Source organism: Pseudophryne corroboree, chromosome 8 (genome assembly GCF_028390025.1).
Source record: "Pseudophryne corroboree isolate aPseCor3 chromosome 8, aPseCor3.hap2, whole genome shotgun sequence".
Taxonomy (NCBI): Eukaryota; Metazoa; Chordata; class Amphibia; order Anura; family Myobatrachidae; genus Pseudophryne; species Pseudophryne corroboree.
This window is the reverse complement of record NC_086451.1, coordinates 447,253,021-447,278,498: the sequence shown is the minus strand read 5'-3', so window position 1 is coordinate 447,278,498 and position 25,478 is coordinate 447,253,021. Positions and strand designations below refer to the sequence as shown.

Below are 25,478 nucleotides of genomic sequence, written 5' to 3'. Positions count from 1 at the left end.
AGCCGCGCCGCCGTCCCCCTTACAGAGCCAGAAGAGACGAAGAGGTCCGGTGAAAGCGGCGGCAGAAGACATCCTGTCTTCAAGACTAAGGTAGCGCACAGCACCGCAGCTGTGCGCCATTGCTCTCAGCACACTTCACACTCCGGTCACTGAGGGTGCAGGGCGCTGGGGGGGGAGCGCCCTGAGACGCAATATAACTCAAAATACCTTAGCTGGCTAAAGGAATACATCACATATAGCTCCAGGGCTATATGGATGTATTTTTTCCCCTGCCATTTTACACAAGAAAAGCGGGAGATGAGGACGTCGTGAAGGGGCGGGGCCTATCTCCTCAGCACACTGGCGCCATTTTTCCCTCACAGCTCCGCTGGAAGGACGGCTCCCTGCCTCTCCCCTGCAGTCCTGCTTCTGATTCAGGGTAAAAAAGAGAAGGGGGGGCATTTTGGCAGCAGATAATAACAAAACAGCAGCTAGAAGGGATTAACACTTATATAAGGTTATCCCTGTATATATATAGCGCTGGGTGTGTGCTGGCAGACTCTCCCTCTGTCTCTCCAAAGGGCTAAGTGGGGTCCTGTCCTCTATCAGAGCATTCCAGGTGTGTGTGCTGTGTGTCGGTACGCGTGTGTCGACATGAATGAGGAGGAAAATGAGGTGGAGGCGGAACAGTTGCCTGTGTTAGTGATGTCACCCCCTAGGGAGTCGACACCTGACTGGATGATTGTGTTTAAACAATTAAGTGATAATGTCAGCAATTTGCAAAAAACTGTTGACGACATGAGAAAGCCGGCAAATCAATTAGTGCCTGTTCAAGCGTCTCAGACACCCTCAGGGGCCCTAAAACGGCCGCTACCTCAGTGGGTCGACACGGATCCAGATACAGATACTGAGTCTAGTGTCGACGGTGACGAGACAAACGTAATGTCCAGTAGGGCCACACGTTACATGATCACGGCAATGAAAGAGGCATTGAACCTTTCTGACACTACAAGTACCACAAAGGCGGGTATTATGTGGGGTGTGAAAAAACTGCCAATAGTTTTTCCTGAGTCTGATGAAATAAATAAGGTGTGTGATAAAGCGTGGGTTTCCCCCGATAAAAAACAGCTAATTTCTAATAAGTTATTAGCACTATACCCTTTCCCGCCAGAGGTTAGGGCGCGCTGGGAAACACCCCCTAGGGTAGATAAGGCGCTCACACGTTTATCTAAACAAGTAGCGTTACCGTCCCCTGATACGGCCACCCTCAAAGAACCAGCTGATAGGAGGCTGGAAAATATCCTGAAAAGTATATACACACATACTGGTGTTATACTGCGACCAGCAATCGCATCAGCCTGGATGTGCAGTGCTGGAGTCGCATGGGCGGATTCCATGACTGAGAATATTGATACCCTGGATAGGGACAATATTTTGTTAACTATAGAACATTTAAAGGATGCATTGCTATATATGCGTGATACGCAAAGGGATATTTGTACCCTGGCATCAAGAGTAAGCGCAATGTCCATCTCTGCCAGAAGAGCATTATGGACCCGACAGTGGTCAGGGGACGCAGATTCCAAACGGCACATGGAAGTATTGCCGTATAAGGGGGAGGAGTTATTTGGGGCTGGTCTAACAGACCTGGTCGCCACGGCAACGGCTGGAAAATCCACCTTTTTACCCCAGGTTACTTCACATCAACAGAAAAAGACACAGTCTTTTCAAACTCAGTCCTTTCGTTCCCATAAGTACAAGCGAGCAAAAGGCCACTCTTTTCTGCCCAAGGGCAGAGGAAGAGGAAAAAGACTGCACCATGCAGCCGCTTCCCAGGAGCAGAAGCCCTCCCCTGCTTCTGCCAAGTCTTCAGCATGACGCTGGGGCTTTACAAGCAGACTCAGACACGGTGGGGGCCCGTCTCAAGAATTTCAACGCGCAGTGGGCTCACTCGCAAGTGGATCCCTGGATTCTACAGGTAGTATCACAGGGGTACAAACTGGAATTCGAGGCGTTTCCTCCTCATCGGTTCCTGAAGTCTGCTTTACCAAAGGAAGCCATTCACAAGCTGTACGCCCAGCAGGTGATAATCAAGGTACCCCTCTTACAACAGGGGAAGGGGTATTATTCCACACTATTTGTGGTACCGAAGCCGGACGGCTCGGTGAGACCAATCTTAAATCTAAAATCTTTGAACACTTACATAAAAAGGTTCAAATTCAAGATGGAGTCACTCAGAGCGGTGATAGCGAACCTGGAAGAGGGGGACTATATGGTGTCGCTGGACATCAAAGATGCTTATCTCCACGTCCCAATATACCCTTCTCACCAAGGGTACCTCAGGTTTGTAGTACAAAACTGTCATTATCAGTTTCAGACGCTGCCGTTTGGATTGTCCACGGCGCCTCGGATCTTTACCAAGGTAATGGCCGAAATGATGATTCTTCTACGAAGAAAAGGCATCTTAATTATCCCTTACTTGGACGATCTCCTGATAAGGGCAAGAACCAAGGAACAGTTAGGAGTCGGAGTGGCACTATCTCAGATAGTGCTAAGTCAGCACGGATGGATTCTAAATATCCCAAAATCGCAGCTGATTCCAACGACACGTCTACTGTTCTTAGGAATGATTCTGGACACAGTCCAGAAGAAGGTGTTTCTCCCGGAGGAGAAGGCCAGGGAGTTATCCGAGCTAGTCAGGAACCTCCTAAAACCAGGACAGGTCTCAGTGCATCAGTGCACAAGGGTCCTGGGAAAAATGGTGGCTTCTTACGAAGCGATTCCATTCGGAAGATTCCATGCAAGAACGTTTCAGTGGGATCTACTGGGAAAATGGTCCGGAATGCATCTTCAAATGCATCAACGGATAACCCTGTCGCCAAGGACAAGGGTGTCTCTCCTGTGGTGGCTTCAGAGTGCTCATCTACTAGAGGGCCGCAGATTTGGCATTCAGGATTGGATCCTGGTAACCACGGATGCCAGCCTGAGAGGCTGGGGAGCAGTCACACAGGGAAGGAATTTCCAGGGCTTGTGGTCAAGCACGGAAACATCTCTTCATATAAACATTCTGGAACTAAGGGCCATTTACAATGCCTTAATTCAAGCAAAACCTCTGCTTCAGGGTCAGGCGGTGTTGATCCAATCGGACAACATCACGTCAGTCGCCCACGTAAACAGACAGGGCGGCACGAGAAGCAGGAGGGCAATGGCAGAAACTGCAAAGATTCTTCGCTGGGCGGAAAATCATGTGATAGCACTGTCAGCAGTGTTCCTATCGGGAGTAGACAACTGGGAAGCAGACTTCCTCAGCAGACACGACCTTCACCCGGGAGAGTGGGGACTTCACCCAGAAGTCTTCCACCAAATTGTAAACCGTTGGGAAAAACCAAAGGTGGACATGATGGCGTCACGTCTAAACAAAAAACTGGACAGATATTGCGCCAGGTCAAGGGACCCTCAGGCAATAGCAGTGGACGCTCTGGTAACGCCGTGGGTGTACCAGTCAGTGTATGTGTTCCCTCCTCTGCCCCTCATACCGAAAGTATTGAGAATCATAAGAAGGAGAGGAGTAAGAACTATACTCGTGGTCCCGGATTGGCCAAGAAGGTCTTGGTACCCGGAACTTCAAGAGATGCTCACGGACGATCCGTGGCCTCTACCTCTAAGAAAGGACCTGCTACTGCAGGGGCCTTGTCTGTTCCAAGACTTACCGCGGCTGCGTTTGACGGCATGGCGGTTGAACGCCGGATCCTGAAGGACAAGGGCATTCCAGAAGAAGTCATCCCTACTCTGGTAAAAGCCAGAAAGGAAGTAACCGCAAAACATTATCACCGCATTTGGCGTAAATATGTTGCGTGGTGTGAGGCCAAGAAGGCCCCTACAGAGGAATTTCAACTGGGTCGTTTCTTGCATTTCCTGCAAACAGGACTGTCTATGGGCCTAAAATTAGGGTCCATTAAGGTTAAAATTTCGGCTTTGTCGATATTCTTCCAGAAAGAACTGGCTTCAGTACCTGAAGTTCAGACATTTGTGAAAGGGGTGCTGCACATACAGCCTCCTTTTGTGCCTCCAGTGGCACCTTGGGATCTCAATGTTGTGTTGAGATTTCTAAAATCACACTGGTTTGAACCATTGTCTACGGTAGATTTAAAATATCTCACGTGGAAGGTGTCAATGCTGTTGGCCTTGGCTTCAGCTAGGCGTGTGTCAGAATTGGCGGCTTTATCATGTAAAAGCCCTTACCTAATTTTTCATTCTGACAGGGCAGAATTGAGGACTCGTCCTCAATTTCTACCTAAGGTGGTTTCTGCATTTCACATGAACCAACCTATTGTGGTACCTGCGGCTACTAGGGACTTAGAGGACTCTAAGTTGCTGGACGTTGTCAGGGCCTTGAAAATATATGTTTCCAGGACGGCTGGAGTCAGGAAATCTGACTCGCTGTTTATCCTGTATGCACCCAACAAGCTGGGTGCTCCTGCTTCAAAGCAGACGATTGCTCGTTGGATTTGTAGTACAATTCAGCTTGCACATTCCGTGGCAGGATTGCCACAGCCAAAATCAGTAAAAGCCCATTCCACAAGGAAAGTGGGCTCTTCTTGGGCGGCTGCCCGAGGGGTCTCGGCTTTACAACTTTGCCGAGCAGCTACTTGGTCAGGGGCAAACACGTTTGCAAAATTCTACAAATTTGATACCCTGGCTGAGGAGGACCTGGAGTTCTCTCACTCGGTGCTGCAGAGTCATCCGCACTCTCCCGCCCGTTTGGGAGCTTTGGTATAATCCCCATGGTCCTTACGGAGTCCCAGCATCCACTTAGGACGTTAGAGAAAATAAGATTTTACTTACCGATAAATCTATTTCTCGTAGTCCGTAGTGGATGCTGGGCGCCCATCCCTAGTGCGGATTGTCTGCAATACTTGTATATAGTTATTGTTACAAAAAAATTCGGGTTATTATTGTTGAGCCATCTTTTCAGAGGCTCCTTTACATTTATCATACTGTTAACTGGGTTCAGATCACGAGTTGTACGGTGTGATTGGTGTGGCTGGTATGAGTCTTACCCGGGATTCAATATCCTTCCTTATTATGTACGCTCGTCCGGGCACAGTATCCTAACTGGCTTGGAGGAGGGTCATAGGGGGAGGAGCCAGTGCACACCACCTGATACTCAAGCTTTTATTTTGTGCCCTGTCTCCTGCGGAGCCGCTATTCCCCATGGTCCTTACGGAGTCCCAGCATCCACTACGGACTACGAGAAATAGATTTATCGGTAAGTAAAATCTTATTTTAAGCGGCGCTACTACTGTACAGGGGGCGTAACTGACCACGCCCCCTGTATTAAACCACGCCCCCATTTCATGCCCGGGGCGCAGAGGGCCCTCTAACCGGCCCTGGGTGGGAATCTTGGGCTGGTGACTGATAGAGGCTGCACAGGGGCAGGACACAAACTATCCTCCTTTACCTCTAATCCCCTGCGGAGTCTCCATTGTGCGGTTTATACAATCACAATATTACCCACTTACTCCAATCATGTAGAAATGGTGACGCCCGGCTGCTGTGGGAGACCTCGCAGGTGTAGCTGTCACCAGCCAGTGGGGTAATGGTGAGAGACAAAGAGGTTAGATACACCAAGTCAGGAAGAGGCACCGTCACTCTGTCCATCACCTCCGCTGCTATCTTCTGCCCATTCCTGTACCACATCATGGCAATGTCCTTGGGGTAGTGTCCGTACGCCCGACAGGACAGTCTACTGCTGCCATTGGTAATAGGATGCTGTGTCACTCTCACAACGGGCTGTTCTGTGGGCGTAAAATAAAGAGTTAACAATCGTAACATGGGAGGTTTCTGTAATTCTATAAAGTACAGGGGTCATAAGGAAGGAGAGCCTATAGCTGCTATATACTGTATATAGACTATATAAGCTAACCTTAGGGGGCTCATGTGATAGCCTGCGAGATGCAGGAACGGGTGTGATTGTGGTGAGTCTGCTTGTATTCTTAAAGCGGCAATTAACCTGGTTTGCCTTTTACAGTAAGTGATTGCCACTTTAAAAACTTGGGCAGACTTGATGGAATTATGCTCAACCCATAGGTGTTGGAACAGGGGTTGGGGTACAAGGGGGGCGGCTAAACCCCCATGCAAATATTTGAGAGACGCCAGTCAATACACTAGGTCGGGAGCAAGTCAATACACTAGTGTAAGGGTGGAGTTAATCCGCTTTCCAGCTGCACCGCCTCCTCCCTTCTCACAGTCTGCCTCCAGGGCCCTGCACCAAGCTCCAGCCCCTATTGTGTGTGATTAGTTACTGCGGGCTGTCCCACCCCCCTCCGGGGTGAGCCCTGAGTCCTTCTCACCTCCCACTTTATATGTTCCTCCCCTCTTCCCCTTCAGCTCCCCCTTCACACTCCTCCCCCTCCCCCCCCCCCCTTTCCCGGTAGTTATATAGAGATATCTGTATAGATGGTGTAGCTGTTAAGTCCAGCTCTACCTGAGGAAGTGACATTCAGGGCACAAAGATGACATATCTTGGCCTCCCCATCCTAAAAATGTAGTGCCCCCTGCTCATGCCTCCATCTCGCAGACTAATACATAGGCCCCATAAGGTTAGTTATATAGAGAGGAATAGGAGCTGTTATAGGGAGAGGTTATGTGGAAAAATATGAGGTATTTTAGGTGGGAGTCATCGCGGCAACTGACGCACTTTACGGCAGCCTGAACTCACGCAAAACTGTTGGGTCTGTGAGTAGTTTTGTGTGAATTTACTGCTGAACACAGTCCGTAAGTGGTGCGAGGTGCACTGCCGGCATAGAAACGCCACGGCAACGCGCACCTTTCACCTGGACTTGGATTGGCTCCATAGAGTACTCTGAGGTATTTTAGGGGGAGGTTATATAGAGGAATAGATGTTATAGGGAGATGTTGTGTGAAGTGATAAGTGCATTACATAGCAGTGGTTCAGGAGGCCGATGCCGGAATCCCGACAGCCAGCACTTTACCGACAGGCGGCATCCTGACACCCGCCCGGTATTCCCACTCGGTTGGGAATAGAACTTGTGGTGAGCAAAGCTACAACAGGGGAGGGGGCTCACTGCCGGGACTCCACCAGACGGAATAGTGTCAGTGGCGTCCTGTCTGCCGGAATATCTTATGTATCCCACATAATAGTATTATAATGACACTTATAGGCAGACATTGTACCATTATCAGGTGTCAGGCACTACAGGGAGTAGCAGTAGGTGCTGTGTATAACACGGACTTACCTCTCCTATTAAACGTGCAGTTTCCTAGTAACAGCAGCTCCTGTATGTGTGGAATACATGAATTCAACAACAGATTCCTTATTTCCTCAGCTACTGTCGTGTTTTTATTCCACCTCTCTGCAAAGTACTGAGCGTTTGCGGAATCCGCTATCCATTTTGCGGTCGTCATATTGAAAGAAATAAATGGGTTCCCATCATAATGGTAACTGGCCACTGTCTCCGTTGTACCGTTCTCATAGGCTGTACATCCTTCTATCACCTGCAGAACGTGGTATCCTACAAGCCAGAAAGTAATAGTTACCGGCGGTTACTCAGTCAGGGGGATGGGCCATTTGGTAATGACTTCTCTAATACAAATATAAGTGAGAGTCAAACATCAACATGGGAATAGGGACATACACTGAAGGGGATATGTAGACAAAGAGAACAGAAGAGGGAATGAGGAACAAATATATAGGGGTCACACATTTCCGATTACAAGTCCCATTCCCATAGATCCGTTCTTTGTGGCCGGAATGTCTGTGGCTTGGAGCTGTATGACAGAAGTCCAAGGATGGGTCTTTAGAAGAAAGAAGTCACAAACACGGACAATCATTTCATAAATTACAGTAGGTGAAGTTCAAAGTAAATTTAATTTGCTCTGTGTTATTCTCATATTGGATGACTATACCATATGGGATATAGGGGTCTATGTACTAAGCCTTGGACAGAAATAAAGTATACAGAGATAAATTACCAGTCAATCAGCTCCTGTCATTTTTCAAACACAGCCTGTAACATGGCAGTTAGGAGCTGATTGTCTGGTACTTTATCTCCGTCCACTTTCTCTCTCTCCAAGGCTTAGTACATAGAACCCATACTTCCTACTGTTTAATATAACAATGTCTGATTTCATATTTGTCATATTCCATACTTACCTAATCTCACAGAACCGCTGGGAGGCTCCTGGATCTGGGGTGGTTCTCCCAGACTTGATTGTGTCATACCTGGCAGCATGATCGGGCCCGGCGCTACCCGCTCAGCAAAGGGATGCAGAGCAGGTAGGCGCCAGGCCAGGAGAGGCGCTGTCTCTGCTCTGCATCCCGCTGCTGCGCCGGCCTGTCCCCCCCTGCTGCTGCTGCCGGCTGCTTTGTCTGTCACACTATATGACAGTCAGCAGCTTGGAGCCTCCTCTCCCCCTCACCTGTGACAGCGGGGTTGGTCGGGTTGGTTCGGGACGAAAAGGGGGCATGGCTACACGGGAATGGGGGCGGAGCTACACGGGACCAGGCTGCTGCTGCTGCTATGGCCAGCCAGACTGTTAAGTAAGTGAAGGGAAAGAGAGAGAGAGAGAGTGTGTGTATATATGGGTGTGTGTGTGGGGGGGAGTTGTTTGTAGAAGTGCCATTTCAATGGGCATTACATATAAGCGTCACTACCGCTATGGGCATTACATATAAGCGTCACTACCACTATGGGCATTACATATAAGCGTCACTACCACTATGGGCATTACATATAATCGTCACTACTACTATGGGCATTACATATAAGCGTCGCTACCCCTATGGGCATTACATATAAGCATCACTACGACTATGGGCATTACATATAAGCATCACTACCACTATGGGCATTACATATAAGTGTCACTACTACTATGCACATTACGTAAAAGCGCCACTGCTACTATGCGCATTACGTATAAGTGGCACTACTGCTATGGGCATTACGTAAAAGCATCACTGGTACTATGGACATTATGTTTAAGCGGCACTACTACTATGGGCATTATGTTTAAGCAGCACTGCTACTATGGACATTATGTTTAAGCAGCACTGCTACTATGGATATTACGTAAACGTGGCACAACTACTATGGGCATTATGTAAAAGCGGCGCTGCTACAATGGGCATTACATATAAGGGGTGCTAATACTATCGGTGTTACGTATAAGTGGCGCTACTACTATGGGCATTACGTATAAGGGGCGCTACTACTATCTATGGGCATTATGTGTATAAGCGGCACTACTACTTGCTGTGTAATGTGAATATGATTGTGCTACTGTGTGGCGTTAACTGAAATGGGGGTACTTTGTGTGGCCACGCCCATTCCTTGTGAGACCACACCCCCTTTTCCAGCGCACGCTGTCCCTTTATAAAGTGTGGGAGGGCCAAATTTATAGTTTGCAGGAGGGCGCCAAACACCCTAGTACCGGCCCTGAGCATGACACTAATTGGGCCATAGCGGCCCCACCCCCATTGTGAATCATGGCTTTGTATAGTGGGGTAGGGCCACAATCATGCAGTCAGTGCGCCATGCCCACCACCAGTGCCGGCCCATCGCATACACGGGGTACTCGGCAGCGTAGAGCACCAGCCTGTAGAGGACGCTGCTGCAGAGAGCGCCGCGGTCATCCGCCCTGGAAATACTTCACAGTTGTGCGATCACCCGGCTCCTGGCCCTCCCTAGTCACGTTCCCCCGCTTGCCGGCGAGAAAAGAGGATCAGCATGGACTCTAGAAAGCAGGAGGAATGGGTCGGAGAGCTGGAGGGAAGGGGCGGAGAATGCTGCATTGTGGCCAGGGGCCTGGGAGCTGCAGCCTCCTCGCCAGGACCTTACCGTTCATCAGCAGTAGATAGAAGCAGTATGACTTTGGAGCGTTTAAAGAAGCGCAATGAGCGGTAAGTAAAAGATAAAAAAGCTTATCATTAAATACCAGCCCAAAACAAAAGCAAATGTAAACAGACTAGCAGCTGCGCTATCAGAGGTTGATAGACAGCAGGAGCACCATTTACGATTAGCTCAGTCACCCACTATCTCCCTGTCACCCCTAGTTCAGTCACCCACCATCTCCCTGTCACCCCTGCCTCAGTCACCCATCATCTCCCTGTCACCCCTGCCTCAGTCACCCACCATCTCCCTGTCACCCCTGCCTCAGTCATCCACCATCTCCCTGTCACCCCTTCCTCAGTCACCCACTATCTTCCTGTCACCCCTGCCTCAGTCACCCACTATCTCCCTGTCACTCCTGCCTCAGTCACCCACTATCTCCCTGTCACCCCTAGCTCAGTCACCCACTATCTTCCTGTCACCCCGCCTCAGTCACCCACTATCTCCCTGTCACCCCTGCCTCAGTCACCCACTATCTCCCTGTCTTCCCGCCTCAGTCACCTACTATCTCCCTCTTACCTCTAGCTCAGTCACCCACTATCTCCCTGTCACCCCTAGCTCAGTCACCCACTATCTCCCTGTCTCCCCGCCTCAGTCACCCACTATCTCCCTCTTACCTCTAGCTCAGTCATCCACTATCTTCCTGTCACCCCGCCTCAGTCACCCATTATCTTCCTGTCACCTATGCCTCAGTCACCCACTATCTCCCTGTCACCCCTGCCTCAGTCACCCACTATCTCCCTGTCACCCTGCCTCAGTCACCCACTATCTCCCTGATAAAGCTAAATATTTATCGTATATAAAACCCTTTAAGAGGTCTAAGAACACTGTACGCTATCTACGTAAGAAGTACCGTAAGGGTACGCAAGTTGCGTAACGATCGCTCAGCCGTAGTCGAGACGCTCAAGCGTCACGTTCGCTTACGGCCCAGAGATCACAGGCAGGCACGCTATTGGCTGCCGACTAACGTAATGATTCGCTATAGCGTAGCGGACGCTCGGGACCACGAGGAGATCACCAGCGGCGCAGACGCTCACAACGTTAAACCTTTATATCTATACCTTTAACAACGAAATATACAGTATACCTTAGTGTAGTGATAGTGTGTAAATGCAACCTGGTGTAACCTGTTTAACTACAAAGCTGCTTGAGCGTCACCGACGCTCAGAGAATACTTAACACTATAAGAAATACACAGATACCTGGGCTTAGGGTCCAAAACCTATTATATATATTATGACTATTATACTTGCAAAAAGAATCACAGTACAAATCATACACTACAATATAACATAGACTAACTAACCAGATAACTACACAGGAAATACAATACAATACAATTAAGGGAAAATACGGGAGAAAGAGGAGAGAGAGAGAGAAATGGCTCACAATAACATCAAGACAATATGATTGCGGAGAAAACACTTACGCACAAGGGGAAACGATCGCATGCGCCTCGATATCCAGCTCCCGATTATCAGCAATGAGAACCGTTGAAGAGAGTGAACTGGATATGGTCGGCCTGCCTATTTATGCCCCACACACAATACAATTCAATGGTCCCTACAATCTCATTGTTCATTGGACACAGGAATTCGGCTTCGCATTATAACAAAAGGTCATAGGTTGATTCATACAGGTGGGCTGTGACTGTTTCCAACTGTTCAGGTGGGTGGGATACTGGGTTTCCCGCCGCATGACTAAGTAAGAACAAATAATAGTAAATGGACATAACTTCTTATGTCCATAACTATTCGCACGAGCGATTAATTCGCTCCAAACCAACACCGGAATATTGCTATTTAAATACTCTTCCGATGGGTACCAAACACCACTGTATGACCCCTGTTAGACCCTTCATACAATACAAAGAGGGATCTCTCTGTTCAGGAACATGCTATGTTAACCAAACTTTCAGAATCTATCAAAGGGACCATGATCTACAAAATACATTATTAATGAAAATATGTAACGATTGAGACGCACGCTACGATCACATAAACTCTACCGTAAATACGCATACCGTGCGCCTGCGGGTGCCCGCGACTGTGAGTATGTGCACGTACGGGAGAGCGTACGCATGCGCAGCGCGGACCTGTATGAGGTGCAAATATGGCAGTGTGTATAGAGATATTTTTCTGACTTTGACATCCCTGTCACCACTAGCTTAGTCACCCACTATCTTCCTGTCACCACTAGCTTAGTCACCCACTATCTTCCTGTCACCCTGCCTCTGTCACCCACCATCTCCCTGTCACCCCTAGCTCAGTCACCAACTATCTTCCTGTCACCCTGCTTCAGTCACCCACTATCTCCCTGTCACCCCTTCCTTAGTCACCCACTATCTCCCTGTCACCCCTAGTTCAGTCACCCACTATCTCCCTATCAGCCCTGTCTCAGTCACCCACTGCTCCATGTCCCCCACTTGTGAGATCACACCCTTTTTGTGATGCATGCTGTCCCTTTTAAAAATGTATCCCCTCAAGTGGTGCCAAAATGTATTTTTGCTTACAAAAAAAAAAAGTTGGGCCGGCCCTTCCCATCACACCTAAGTAGCTTTTCCATGCCTCCTCCAATCCATCCACCTGGCTGCCACCTCCCAGAGATCAGTATTCTATGTTCTAAATTCTTTAATCTGATATATAAATGACCCCATGAGCCCGCACAAGCCCAGGCTGTGCTTTCTATATTGCCCTTTGTCCTATTGTCTTTGTCAGCATCGTAGACCAACCACGGATGAAGGTGGTCATAAATTGTTTTTAGTGCTCTAATCAATCTATTTCAGAATGCCCGTACAGACTTAGGGGCATAAATAGAGATAGGAGCAAATAAAAAAGGAGTAAAAACTAGCAATTTGCTCCTGGAATAAACCATGTAGCAATGCAAGGGGAGCAATTTCATATCTTTTTTTTTTTTTTTTTTTTACTCTTTATTTGTAAAAGTGGAAAATAAAGATGTACAGCATATATAAAAGCTTTGTTCAGAGTGACAGAAAGCAGTCTGTCACGATCCGGGTATCTGGACGCCATTACTTACCCTTCAGATGCCTCCTAAGGCGGGCTCAGCGTTCCAGGACCGGATTCCGCTGTTCCTGAGTTTCCACATGCAGAGTGGTCTTTTCATCAGCCGCGGCCTCCGCTGTGCCCGCGTGGTTAAATGTGCATCTATCAGCCTGGCGTCTCCTGTCTCCGGTGGCCGGCGCCGCCATTACTGTTTCCCAGACCACATGGATTACAAACCAAACTTCCCTCCAAGTGTCTGCATGGGCGCAGCCATCTTGGATTCTGTCATCTGATCATTTCCACCAATCTGCTGTCTGTGTTGTTGATTTGCATAATTGCCTAGCCAACCCCTTCCTCGCTGCAGGTATAAGTAAGCTGTACCTGAGCAAGGAAGACGTCAGTGCTTTGGTTGTCAAACCTAGTTCCTGTTTGTCTCTCTTCTATGATTGTCTTCCAGGTTCCAGCTCCTGTCTCAAGACTTCCACCATAGAGACCCGCACCAGCATTCCACCTGCGGTGTAGCCTGACTCTCCAATCCATTGTGGATTCATCTGTTTCCAGCTACAACGCTACCTGCTTCCAGCCTCAGCTTCCAGCAGAGTACAGCTTCCCTTAAAGGGCCGGTGTCCTTTCTACACTTTACCACTCTCCACCGGAATTATTATTTCTCCGCTCTCAAGTTCTACATTTCAGTTCACATTTCATCGCTCCCAAAGTTCATTTATTATTTAACTGGTTCCAGCCAGTATCCACTCCGTGCTAACAACAGTCTGGTTCCAGCCAGTATCCACAGCAGCTGTTTTACCTTCAGCAACCCAGCTCTTCCTGGAACACCAGCTGGTACAATCCTGGGTTATCTCCATTGCTACAGCCGGGCCTGGTAAGGACTTTCCATCTAGAAGATCATAAGAACTATCTCACACTACCAGTGCCCTGTGGCTCCTGCCATGCTGTAGTACTCAGGAACTGTATTTATTCTTTGCTGACTTTTACGTTTTCTTTTATTGCTGCTGTGATGCGGAGTTGTCATAATAAACATCATTGACTTTTATCTAAGTTGTCGTGGTCACGCCTTCGGGCAGTTATTATTCATGTTACTTACATGTCCAGGGGTCTGATACAACCTCCCAGGTTCCGGTACATCTCAGCCCCTACAACTGAGGCTGCCTCCCGTCAGCTCAGGCCCTCAGTTGTGACAGTAAGCACTGACCTAATGAATCCAGCCGGAGACCAGGATCAAGCGGCCAGGCCGATGCAAGAACTGGCAGCCCGACTAGAACATCAGGAGGCTGCACAGGGCCACATCATCCGCTGTCTCCAGGATCTCTCTACTCGGCTGGATGGGATTCAGACAACTCTCCGTGGATCAGGCGCGTCTGGTGCGTCAACCACAGTGACTCCAGCTATAACCCCACCCACCTTACCCATTTCTGCTCCACGTCTTCATCTTCCAACGCCAGCAAAATTTGACGGATCTCCAAGATTCTGCAGGGGATTTCTCAACCAGTGTGAGATTCAGTTTGAGCTACAACCTGGCAATTTTCCCAGTGACCGTACAAAAATTGCCTACATTATTTCTCTTCTCAGTGGCTCAGCCCTTGATTGGGCATCACCGTTATGGGAGAGGTCCGACACCCTGCTATCTTCTTACACTGCATTTGTGTCAACATTCAGGCGCATCTTCGACGAGCCAGGCCGGGTAACTTCAGCTTCGTCTGAGATTCTCCGTTTACGCCAGGAATCACGTACTGTAGGACAATATCTTATACAGTTCCAGATCCTGGCATCCGAACTGGCATGGAACGACGAGGCCCTGTATGCTGCATTCTGGCATGGTTTATCCGAGCGTATTAAAGATGAGTTAGCTACCAGAGACTTACCCTCCAAGTTAGATGAGCTAATCTCACTTTGTACGAAAGTTGACTTACGTTTCAGAGAGAGAGCAACTGAGCGTGGAAGATCATCTGCTCCAAAATCTTCTACTCCTCCTCCTCGCCAACTGTCACCAACTACAGATGAACCTATGCAAATTGGCCGTTCCCGTTTAACTCCTGCTGAGCGCCGAAGACGTCTCTCCGAGTTTCTCTGTCTGTATTGTGCAGCTCCGTCTCACACCATTAATGCCTGTCCCAAACGTCCGGGAAACTCCAAATCCTAGCTCGCCAAGGAGAGGGCCGGCTAGGAGTAATGATCTCCTCTCCATCTCCTCAAGATTGTAACCTCCCAGTCTCGCTTCAAGTTGCTCAACGTTATCAGAACGTCATTGCCCTCCTGGATTCCGGAGCAGCTGGGAACTTTATTACTGAAGCCTATGTTAAACGATGGTCCCTACCCACCGAGAGACTTCCTTCGTCCTTTTCCTTAACTGCTGTGGATGGCAGTAAAATTTTTGATACAGTTATTTCTCTAAGGACTCTACCAGTTCATCTGAGAGTGGGAGTTCTTCATTCCGAACTTATTTCATTTTTAGTGATTCCAAGAGCCACACATCCTGTGGTCCTGGGCCTTCCATGGCTCCGTCTTCACAATCCTACAATTGATTGGACGACTACGCAAATCCTGGCATGGGGTTCCTCCTGTACTAAGACATGTTTGTTTAAAGTGTTGCCTGTCTGTTCTTCCTCCCCCAGGTCGTCTGATGTTCCACCTCCTCCATATCAAGATTTCACGGATGTGTTCAGTAAAGCTTCTGCTGATATCCTTCCTCCTCATAGAGAATGGGACTGCCCGATTGATCTCGTTCCAGGGAAGGTTCCACCTCGAGGCCGAACTTATCCGTTGTCTCTCCCCGAGACACATTCTATGGAGGAATACATTAAAGAGAACCTAGCAAAGGGGTTCATTCGACCTTCTTCTTCTCCAGCCGGCGCAGGCTTCTTTTTTGTAAAGAAGAAAGATGGTGGTCTGCGGCCGTGCATCGACTACAGAGGTTTGAACGACATTACCATCAAGAACCGCTATCCTTTACCCCTGATTACTGAGCTCTTTGACAGAGTTAGCGGAGCTACCATCTTTACAAAGCTGGACCTGAGAGGTGCATACAATCTCATCCGGATCCGTGAGGGTGACGAGTGGAAGACCGCATTTAACACCCGTGACGGACATTATGAGTACCTCGTCATGCCCTTCGGATTGAGCAATGCTCCAGCTGTCTTCCAGCATTTCGTCAATGAGATCTTCAGAGACATTCTATACCGTCATGTCGTGGTCTATCTAGATGATATCCTCATTTTTGCCAACGATTTAGAGGAACATCGTTTCTGGGTAAAGGAGGTTCTGTCCCGTCTCCGTGTCAATCATCTCTACTGCAAATTAGAGAAATGCGTCTTTGAAGTCAAGTCCATTCCGTTTCTAGGGTACATTGTGTCCGGTTCCGGACTAGAGATGGATCCTGAGAAACTACAAGCAATCCAGAATTGGCCGGTACCCTTAACCCTCAAAGGGGTCCAGAGGTTCTTAGGGTTCGCCAATTATTACCGAAAGTTTATACGAGACTTTTCCACCATTGTGGCGCCTATTACTGCTTTCACCAAGAAGGGTGCTAACCCGTCCAAGTGGTCTGAAGAAGCCATGCAAGCTTTTCATCTTTTAAAACAGAGGTTCATCTCTGCACCTGTCCTGAAACAGCCTGACATCGACTCTCCTTTCATCTTAGAGGTGGATGCCTCCTCCGTTGGAGTAGGAGCGGTGTTATCTCAGAGGGCTAAAGATGGTCATTTACATCCTTGCAGTTTCTTCTCACGGAAGTTCTCCCCAGCGGAGCGCAACTATGCCATTGGCGACCAGGAGTTGCTAGCCATCAAGCTCGCTCTAGAGTAGTGGAGATATCTGTTGGAGGGAGCTTCTCATTCAATCACCATCCTTACAGACCACAAGAACCTTCTATATCTAAAAGGCGCACAATGTCTCAACCCTCGTCAGGCCAGATGGGCACTTTTCTTTTCCAGGTTCGACTTTAAACTCCAGTTCTGTCCGGGCTCTCAGAATCGCAAGGCCGATGCCCTTTCCCGCTCATGGGAGCAAGAAAATGAGTCAGAGTCTTCAGACAAGCATCCTATTATAAATCCGTTGGCATTCTCCACGGTAGGGATGGACTCTACGCCCCCATCAGGGAAAAGTTTTGTGAAGCCAACACTAAGGAAGAAGCTCATGCATTGGGCCCATGCTTCCCGTTTTGCCGGACATACAGGTATCCAAAAAACCCTGGAGTTTATCTCTAGGTCCTATTGGTGGCCAACTCTGAAAAAGGACGTTTTGGAGTTTATTGCATCTTGCCCAAAGTGTGCTCAACATAAAGTATCCCGCCAGTCGCCTGCGGGGCAACTGGTTCCACTATCTGTTCCCCGTCGACCATGGACCCATTTGTCGATGGATTTTATTACAGATTTGCCCATGTGCAACAAGTTCAATACCATCTGGGTGGTAGTTGACCGGTTCACCAAGATGGCACACTTCATTCCTCTCACCGGTCTTCCGTCAGCTTCCAAGTTGGCTCAAGTATTCATACAAGAGATCTTCCGACTCCACGGTCTTCCAGAAGAAATTATCTCAGATCGAGGAGTTCAATTCACAGCCAAATTCTGGCGAAGTTTATGTCAAGTCCTCCAAGTCAAGTTAAAGTTTTCCACGGCTTACCATCCTCAGACCAATGGTCAAACTGAGAGGGTGAATCAGGACTTGGAGGCCTTCCTCCGCATCTATGTGTCCTCCTCTCAAGATGACTGGGTTCAATTACTTCCCTGGGCCGAGTTCTGTCATAACAACCAGTATCATTCTTCATCTTCCTCAACACCATTCTTCACCAACTTTGGATTCCACCCTAAAGTCCCTGAGTTCCAACCGCTTCCAGCAACTTCTGTTCCCGCAGTGGATATCACCTTGCATCAGTTTGCCAATATCTGGAAGAGCGTACGATCAGCTCTGCTCAAGGCATCGTTCAGGTACAAGAAGTTTGCGGATAAGAAGCGTCGAGCAGTTCCTGCTCTCAAGGTGGGTGATCGGGTATGGTTATCCACGAAGAATTTGAGGTTAAGAGTTCCCAGTATGAAGTTTGCACCTCGCTACATCGGTCCTTTTAAAATTGATCAAGTCATCAATCCTGTTGCTTACAGACTCCAGTTACCTCCCTTCTTAAAAATACCCAGGACATTCCATGTTTCCCTGTTGAAACCGCTAATCTTGAATCGGTTTCATTCCTCACTTCCACCAACTCCGAAAGTCCAAACTCAACGAGGCGTTGAGTATGAAGTGGCCAAGATCCTGGACTCACGTCACCGTTACGGTCAACTTCAGTATCTCATTGACTGGAAGGGCTATGGTCCTGAAGAACGCTCTTGGACCAATGCCTCTGACGTCCATGCTCCTGCCTTGGTCCGAAATTTCCACGCAAAGTTTCCTTTAAAGCCTAAGAAGTGTCCTGGGGCCACTCCTAAAGGGGGGGGTGCTGTCACGATCCGGGTATCTGGACGCCATTACTTACCCTTCAGATGCCTCCTAAGGCGGGCTCAGCGTTCCAGGACCGGATTCCGCTGTTCCTGAGTTTCCACATGCAGAGTGGTCTTTTCATCAGCCGCGGCCTCCGCTGTGCCCGCGTGGTTAAATGTGCATCTATCAGCCTGGCGTCTCCTGTCTCCGGTGGCCGGCGCCGCCATTACTGTTTCCCAGACCACATGGATTACAAACCAAACTTCCCTCCAAGTGTCTGCATGGGCGCAGCCATCTTGGATTCTGTCATCTGATCATTTCCACCAATCTGCTGTCTGTGTTGTTGATTTGCATAATTGCCTAGCCAACCCCTTCCTTGCTGCAGGTATAAGTAAGCTGTACCTGAGCAAGGAAGACGTCAGTGCTTTGGTTGTCAAACCTAGTTCCTGTTTGTCTCTCTTCTATGATTGTCTTCCAGGTTCCAGCTCCTGTCTCAAGACTTCCACCATAGAGACCCGCACCAGCATTCCACCTGCGGTGTAGCCTGACTCTCCAATCCATTGTGGATTCATCTGTTTCCAGCTACAACGCTACCTGCTTCCAGCCTCAGCTTCCAGCAGAGTACAGCTTCCCTTAAAGGGCCGGTGTCCTTTCTACACTTTACCACTCTCCACCGGAATTATTATTTCTCCGCTCTCAAGTTCTACATTTCAGTTCACATTTCATCGCTCCCAAAGTTCATTTATTATTTAACTGGTTCCAGCCAGTATCCACTCCGTGCTAACAACAGTCTGGTTCCAGCCAGTATCCACAGCAGCTGTTTTACCTTCAGCAACCCAGCTCTTCCTGGAACACCAGCTGGTACAATCCTGGGTTATCTCCATTGCTACAGCCGGGCCTGGTAAGGACTTTCCATCTAGAAGATCATAAGAACTATCTCACACTACCAGTGCCCTGTGGCTCCTGCCATGCTGTAGTACTCAGGAACTGTATTTATTCTTTGCTGACTTTTACGTTTTCTTTTATTGCTGCTGTGATGCGGAGTTGTCATAATAAACATCATTGACTTTTATCTAAGTTGTCGTGGTCACGCCTTCGGGCAGTTATTATTCATGTTACTTACATGTCCAGGGGTCTGATACAACCTCCCAGGTTCCGGTACATCTCAGCCCCTACAACTGAGGCTGCCTCCCGTCAGCTCAGGCCCTCAGTTGTGACACAGTCAAGTGAATCAAATTGCGCTATTCAATAAAGTACATCTTAACCAGCAAAAATATCAACAATTCCACTTAATTTTTATATTTTATAAGGGGAGAACAACATTAACGGCAACAGCTAATGGGTTACACGGTCGGTAGGTTGTGTGGAGGGATTGGGTGGAAAAAAAACATGGAGAAGTAGGGGGCCAGGGATGGAGAAGTAGGGGGTGGGGAGGGAACAATACCACTACAGACCAAGCTGCAAAGAGAAGGGGTACAGTAAAACATCAGGTATAGAGGTCAGACTAGCATCTATAAAGGGTAATGAAACCATATTGGAATAACCATTTAGCGGGTGCCCGGCAGTTGTCTATGAAAATGAAGATACCATGGGCCCCAAGTCATAGAGTCATGAAGCAAGGCAGTAATGTACTCAATCGATGCTACAAACCAAATTTTATTGATCACTGCTTGGAAGGACGGAGCTGCAATGTTCTTCCATTGGGTCACTATGAGCAGCTTAGCAGCATTAAGGATGTGAGTGCAGAGTTTACTAGAGAGTCCAGAAATCTCCACCGGTCTACAAAGCAATGCTTGTAAAGGCCCAATAGAACAGGAAGTCTGGAGGACCATATCAGTGAGGGCAAAAACGCTCTTCCAATAAGAACTAATCACAGGACAATCCCACCATACATGTAAAAATGAGCCCTTGGAACCACACGGTCTCCAACATAAGTCAGAACATAATGGAAATATATGATGTAATTTTTCAGGAACCATATACCACCTTGAGTAGACCTTAAAGGCATTTTCCTAAATATTGGTATTTATGGATGTTTTGGCTATCGAGCCTCTGATTGTTGACCATTCCTCCTCCTCCAAAGTAATGCCCAAATCCCGTTCCCAGGCCAATTCAAATGGTTCTTTGGGAGCAGAGGAACCGGCCAGTAGAGAATACAGAAGAAAAAATGACTCCCCTACGCCCTGGGTCATAAATACATAAACGTTCAAATGGAGTCGGGGGCCTAAATTTAGAAGACTTGCTTATGGAGCATACAGTACAAAGCTGGTGATCTGCATATAATCAAAGTATCTAGACTCCTGTATACCATATTTCTCTCATAATGCTGAAAAAGTTTTCGGAGCAAACTCTCCAGTTACGTATAAAATCCTAGTTATACCTGTTGTAACCCATGAGTGCATGTAGGAAGACACACATCCCATAGAGAAATGGGGGTAACGCCATAGGGGGGTCAAGCGGAAGGATATGGTGCCAAGTGGAGTTTCTTATTCAAACGGTCCCATATCTTAACGTGGTCGCTCTTAAAGTGCTCAGAGCATTATTGTGTACATATATGTGTACATCTCTGTGGCAAGACATGTAGAAGTGTACACTCACACCCCAGTTATGGGAATTACTGGTAAACATAATCCATACATCTATTTGTGGGTCTGAAGATCTAGCTGGAAATGTGCATGATGGAAAAAATACTTTATTGCCAGTTTAGGAGCCACCTCCTTCCAGACTCAAATATGTATGTCTTATGTCCCATACACACTACCCGATCCTCGCCGACGCCGAAACTGGCAGTGGCGGGGTGCCGGCATCTGCAAGTGCATATACACTTGCCGATGTCAGTGGGGAAGGCAGTGACGGCGGGGGGGGGGGGGACGACGACAGCCATGCATCTGCAGCTTGGCTGTCGTTACTGAGGACCTCCCTCGTCTGTACATGTTCAGACGAGGGAGGGGGTCGTTAATGATGTGCGGGAGCGCGCATCGTTAATGACATTGAGTGTACACACTGGAAGAGACTGTGAAAGATCTCTCTTAGATTGGCCCTTCTGAGCGAGATCTTTTACTTTCTCGTCTAGTGTGTATGTGGCTTTAACGAAGCATGACAGTGAGGAACATCCAATTTTCTCTGTTCTATGTAGCGCTTTGTGTTAGAACATTTTTCTTACATTGATTAATACTTCCCTACAAGTTCCCCTTCCTGTATAAATCTTCCGCGCACACAACATTTACCCAGGTAATATTCAGGCAAAGTATGCCGTACCCTGATCTCAGCAAGTCATGCCCCCATTTATCAACAAACACATCCCAAGCATGTCTACTTTGTTATAAACCCCGCCCACTCACCTTAAGCCCTTCCCTTTCATGGGTGACAAAATCGTGACTGTTCCACTGCAATCGAGACTAAAGGGTAAATTTACTAAGGTGGGAGTTATTTTTAGAACTGGTGATGTTGCTCATAGCAACTAAATCAGATCTTACGTAACATTTATTTAGCTGCTTCTAGAAAATAATAGAATCTGATTGGTTGCAATGGGCAACATCACCAGTACCAGAAAAAAACTCCCACCTTAGTAAATTTACCCCTAAGAGGTATACAGTATTTGCTAAAGCTTCTAAAAATGAGAAGTGGCGATGTTGCCCATAGCAACCAATCAGAACCTGTCTATCATTTCTCTATTGCATCCTAGAAAATTATAGACTGTGATTGGTTGATGGGCAACATCACCACTTTTCATTTTTAGAAGTTGTAGTAAATTTTCACAGCACTTATCACAGGTCTAGGGGGGCACTTATCACGGATTATGCTTAATCCCTGATAAGTGTCAGCATCAGGAATAAACTCTGTTTTATCGGGGCTAATTGGATAATCCTCAGTGAACCAATTATCTGCGGCTAATTAGATACCACCCTTAGAATCAGTACTGCTGCTGCAAGTGCCAAGAAGCATGGGGTATAATACTCTGACACTGAGTATGGGAAAGAATTATAGGACCAATTTCAGAAAGGAATGCAAATTCTGCTAAGTAGCAGAATTTGCAATCCTTTTGATTGCATGCTGGGAGCCACCCATCATGCTATACGCCACCCCCCCACCCCACCCGAGCGCAGCTGGCGCAGCCTGGCTGCGACCGCAGGAGGCTCGCAGCCATCTTTGTGATCTCAGTGGCTGCATGTGATGTCATGCAGCCGCCACGATCATGCCAACATTAAAATTTGTATTATTCTGATTGATATATCGAAGTACCAATGTATATTTTGTGGAACATGTATTAGGCTGACTGGTTGAAACCTAATTACACTGCTGGGACACTGCATGTTTACAGAACAAGCCAGAGGTGTCAGATACCCTTTGATGCAGGAAACCAGAGTTTGCTCTGAGAATGCATTTAAGTGCCCTGGGGAAAATCCCTCCCAGGGCTTTGGCCAGCAGGGTGCGAATTGCCCTTCCTGGGACCCTGTTGTAAAAACCAGCACAAACTGATTATAAAATCATGCCCAGAGCTTCAAACAAAGGATTAAAAGATAATGCCATCCACCCCTGCTAGTATGGCTAAGAGATCCCACAGTATAAGCTAAGACTCACTATACTTTGGCTGTGGGAGGGTTAAACTGCTCCCAAGGGAGGGGGCGAGAGGGGGCCTGCAGTGGGTTTTAAATATGAGAAACTCTGGCTGCAAATAGTTCATTTATCATGAGATGGTTCCAGTGAGAGATTGGACCCTATAATGTTCCAGCATATGCAGAGAGGCCTCACTCATCCAGCTTTCTGTACTACAGGTGACTATTACGTTGTTTTTCTTCCTATTTTATTTCTTGAAGTTGTAATTACTTGTGTGACTATTTAAACTATTATATTCTTGTAACCTTTCTTTTTCTGTAACTATAAACTTTGCAGTTTTGACTTGGATTAAACATCTTACTCTTAGTTCTGGAATCTGTGTTTTTACACCTAAACCTAGAGAGGCTCGCGTTACCTAATTTTTTACGTATTAATAATTGTGTTTGGGGGTGAGAGCAGGTGCTCACCCTGGGCTTGACCCAAAAGGTACTTCTGCTGGTGGCAGTTACTGCATTGATTTACCACATGCGCTGAGTTAATCAGCGTTCTCAAATTGGTGTATCTGGGGAATCGCTGAGCCTGGAATTGTGACATTAGGGTCTGTGAAAATATGTTAAAAGTGAGATTCCATGCCATATATTTTGAGTTTTATAAAAGGTTCATTGCTGATAATCTAATGCAGAGTTCCCAAAACTCCACCGTTACAGTCCAGGTTTTAAGAATATCCATGCATGAGTCTAGATGGATAAATCAAATTGACTGAGGTAATAATTAAGTCACCAGTGCTCAAGCATATCCTTAAAACCTGGACTATAATGGCAGAGTTAAGGAAACTTTGATCTAATGTCTGGGATGGTTCCAGTGCAAACTTGGATTTTGTCATAATAATCTAGATAACCGTCTGTTAACAGCTAAATGAGATATATAATGGCAAACTGCTCTAATCAAACTGGTAACACTCCTCAGGTGCTGTGGGAGGGGGTTACTTCTAGACAAGAAAAACAAAAGGATTTTTCCCACGCACTCTGCGGACTATTAGTAACAAGAACTGTATACTATATAATAATAGAAAATTTAGAGCTCTTAGTTACATATGTTTTGCAAAAAATATGATAAGCCTCCAGGCCACTTCAAGGCGGCTCTACTGCTGGAGGTCCCTAATACTAAGTATAAGTCCAGGGCGTGGACCCCTCAAAGTCGGCTTAGGCCCGACCACCCCAGGGCAGCACACCATGGAGATACTATAATGTTAATATGTGTTAATAAGAAAGAAGCAGAAGCTATATGATAGAAAGTGATACAAAAATTAGGGTGTTAGTAAAATACTCAAAAGAGTAAAATTTGTGGAAAAATAGGAGTGTTACACAAGTGCTAAATAAATATTATGGCATGCTACTCCAAGGTAGCCCGGTCACTCCAGACCAGGGGGGTACCACTCCCCAAACTCACACACACACAGCATAATAATAATAATAATAATAATAATAATAATGAATAGGATTTTGGTACCTACCGGTAAATCCTTTTCTCTTAGTCCGTAGAGGATGCTGGGGACTCCAAAAGGACCATAGGGTATAGACGGATCCGCAGGAGCCTGGGCATACTAAAAGACTTAAACTGGGTGTGAACTGGCTCCTCCCTCTATGCCCCTCCTCCAGACCTCAGTTAGAAACTGTGCCCAGGAGAGATGGACATTTCGAGGAAAGAATTTATCGTTATAAACAACGGTGAATGTCATACCAGCTCACACCTCAAATCCACCGTAGAGTGTGGCACTCAGTAGAAAACCAGCCAACGGCATGAACAAAACCCAGCCAGATGCTGAGAGAATACATAACACAAACCATGTGTCCACAGAAGCCAAAATAAGATCCCGCCTACCCCGGCATGAACAACGGTATCAACCGCCTGACAGAAAAAAAACACCACCAGGGAGTAACCAAAATTAATAACTGCAGACACAGTACGCACTGGGACGGGCGCACAGCATCCTCTACGGTCTAAGAGAAAAGGATTTACCGGTTGGTACCAAAATCCTATTTTCTCATACGTCCTAGAGGATGCTGGGGACTCCAAAAGGACCATGGGGTTTATACCAAAGCTCCAAAATGGGCAGGAGAGTGCGCACGACTCTGCAGCACTGAAGGAACAACAAAGGTCCCCAAAAACAAACAGGGAACAACTTTGCAGAGCATTGCAAAAGCGTGTGATCCCGACCCAGAATCCGCTCGACAAAGTTGAACCGCCCAAACACCTCAACGTCAGCCCAAGAAGAGCCCATCTTTCCATTAGAATGGGCCTCCACCGACTTCGGTAGCGGCAATCCAGCCGTAAAACGAACATACCAAACTGCAGCACAGAATCAACGTGAAACAGACTGCAGAACGCAGTCTCCCAAGCCATGTTGGGACGTACGAGACAAACAGAGCCTCTGTTTCTGCAAATCGAGCCAACATTGGTGACCTACATACTCAAACTCTGGCTAGACTGATGGAAATTGAATCAGCAAATTCCTAATTAACCACCAGCATCAAATAGGCCGATTTCTGTGAAACCCAGAACCACACTTGGTAGAACTACCAAGCGAGAAACCAATTCCTCT

At 47.4% G+C, this 25,478-nt stretch overlaps 1 protein-coding gene across 2 annotated transcripts in view; it reads right to left on the bottom strand.

The window, feature by feature from the left end:
• LOC134949558 (major histocompatibility complex class I-related gene protein-like) overlaps positions 1-25,478 on the bottom strand; it is a 99,440-nt gene that overhangs the window by 1,878 nt on the left and 72,084 nt on the right. For both annotated transcript variants that reach the window (XM_063938215.1, XM_063938214.1), the window contains exons 3-4: positions 7,239-7,514; positions 5,502-5,777 (exon numbers count right to left, since the gene is read on the bottom strand). In XM_063938215.1, the coding sequence (XP_063794285.1) occupies positions 5,502-5,777; positions 7,239-7,514 (552 nt within the window). The remainder of the gene's footprint in view (positions 1-5,501; positions 5,778-7,238; positions 7,515-25,478) is intronic.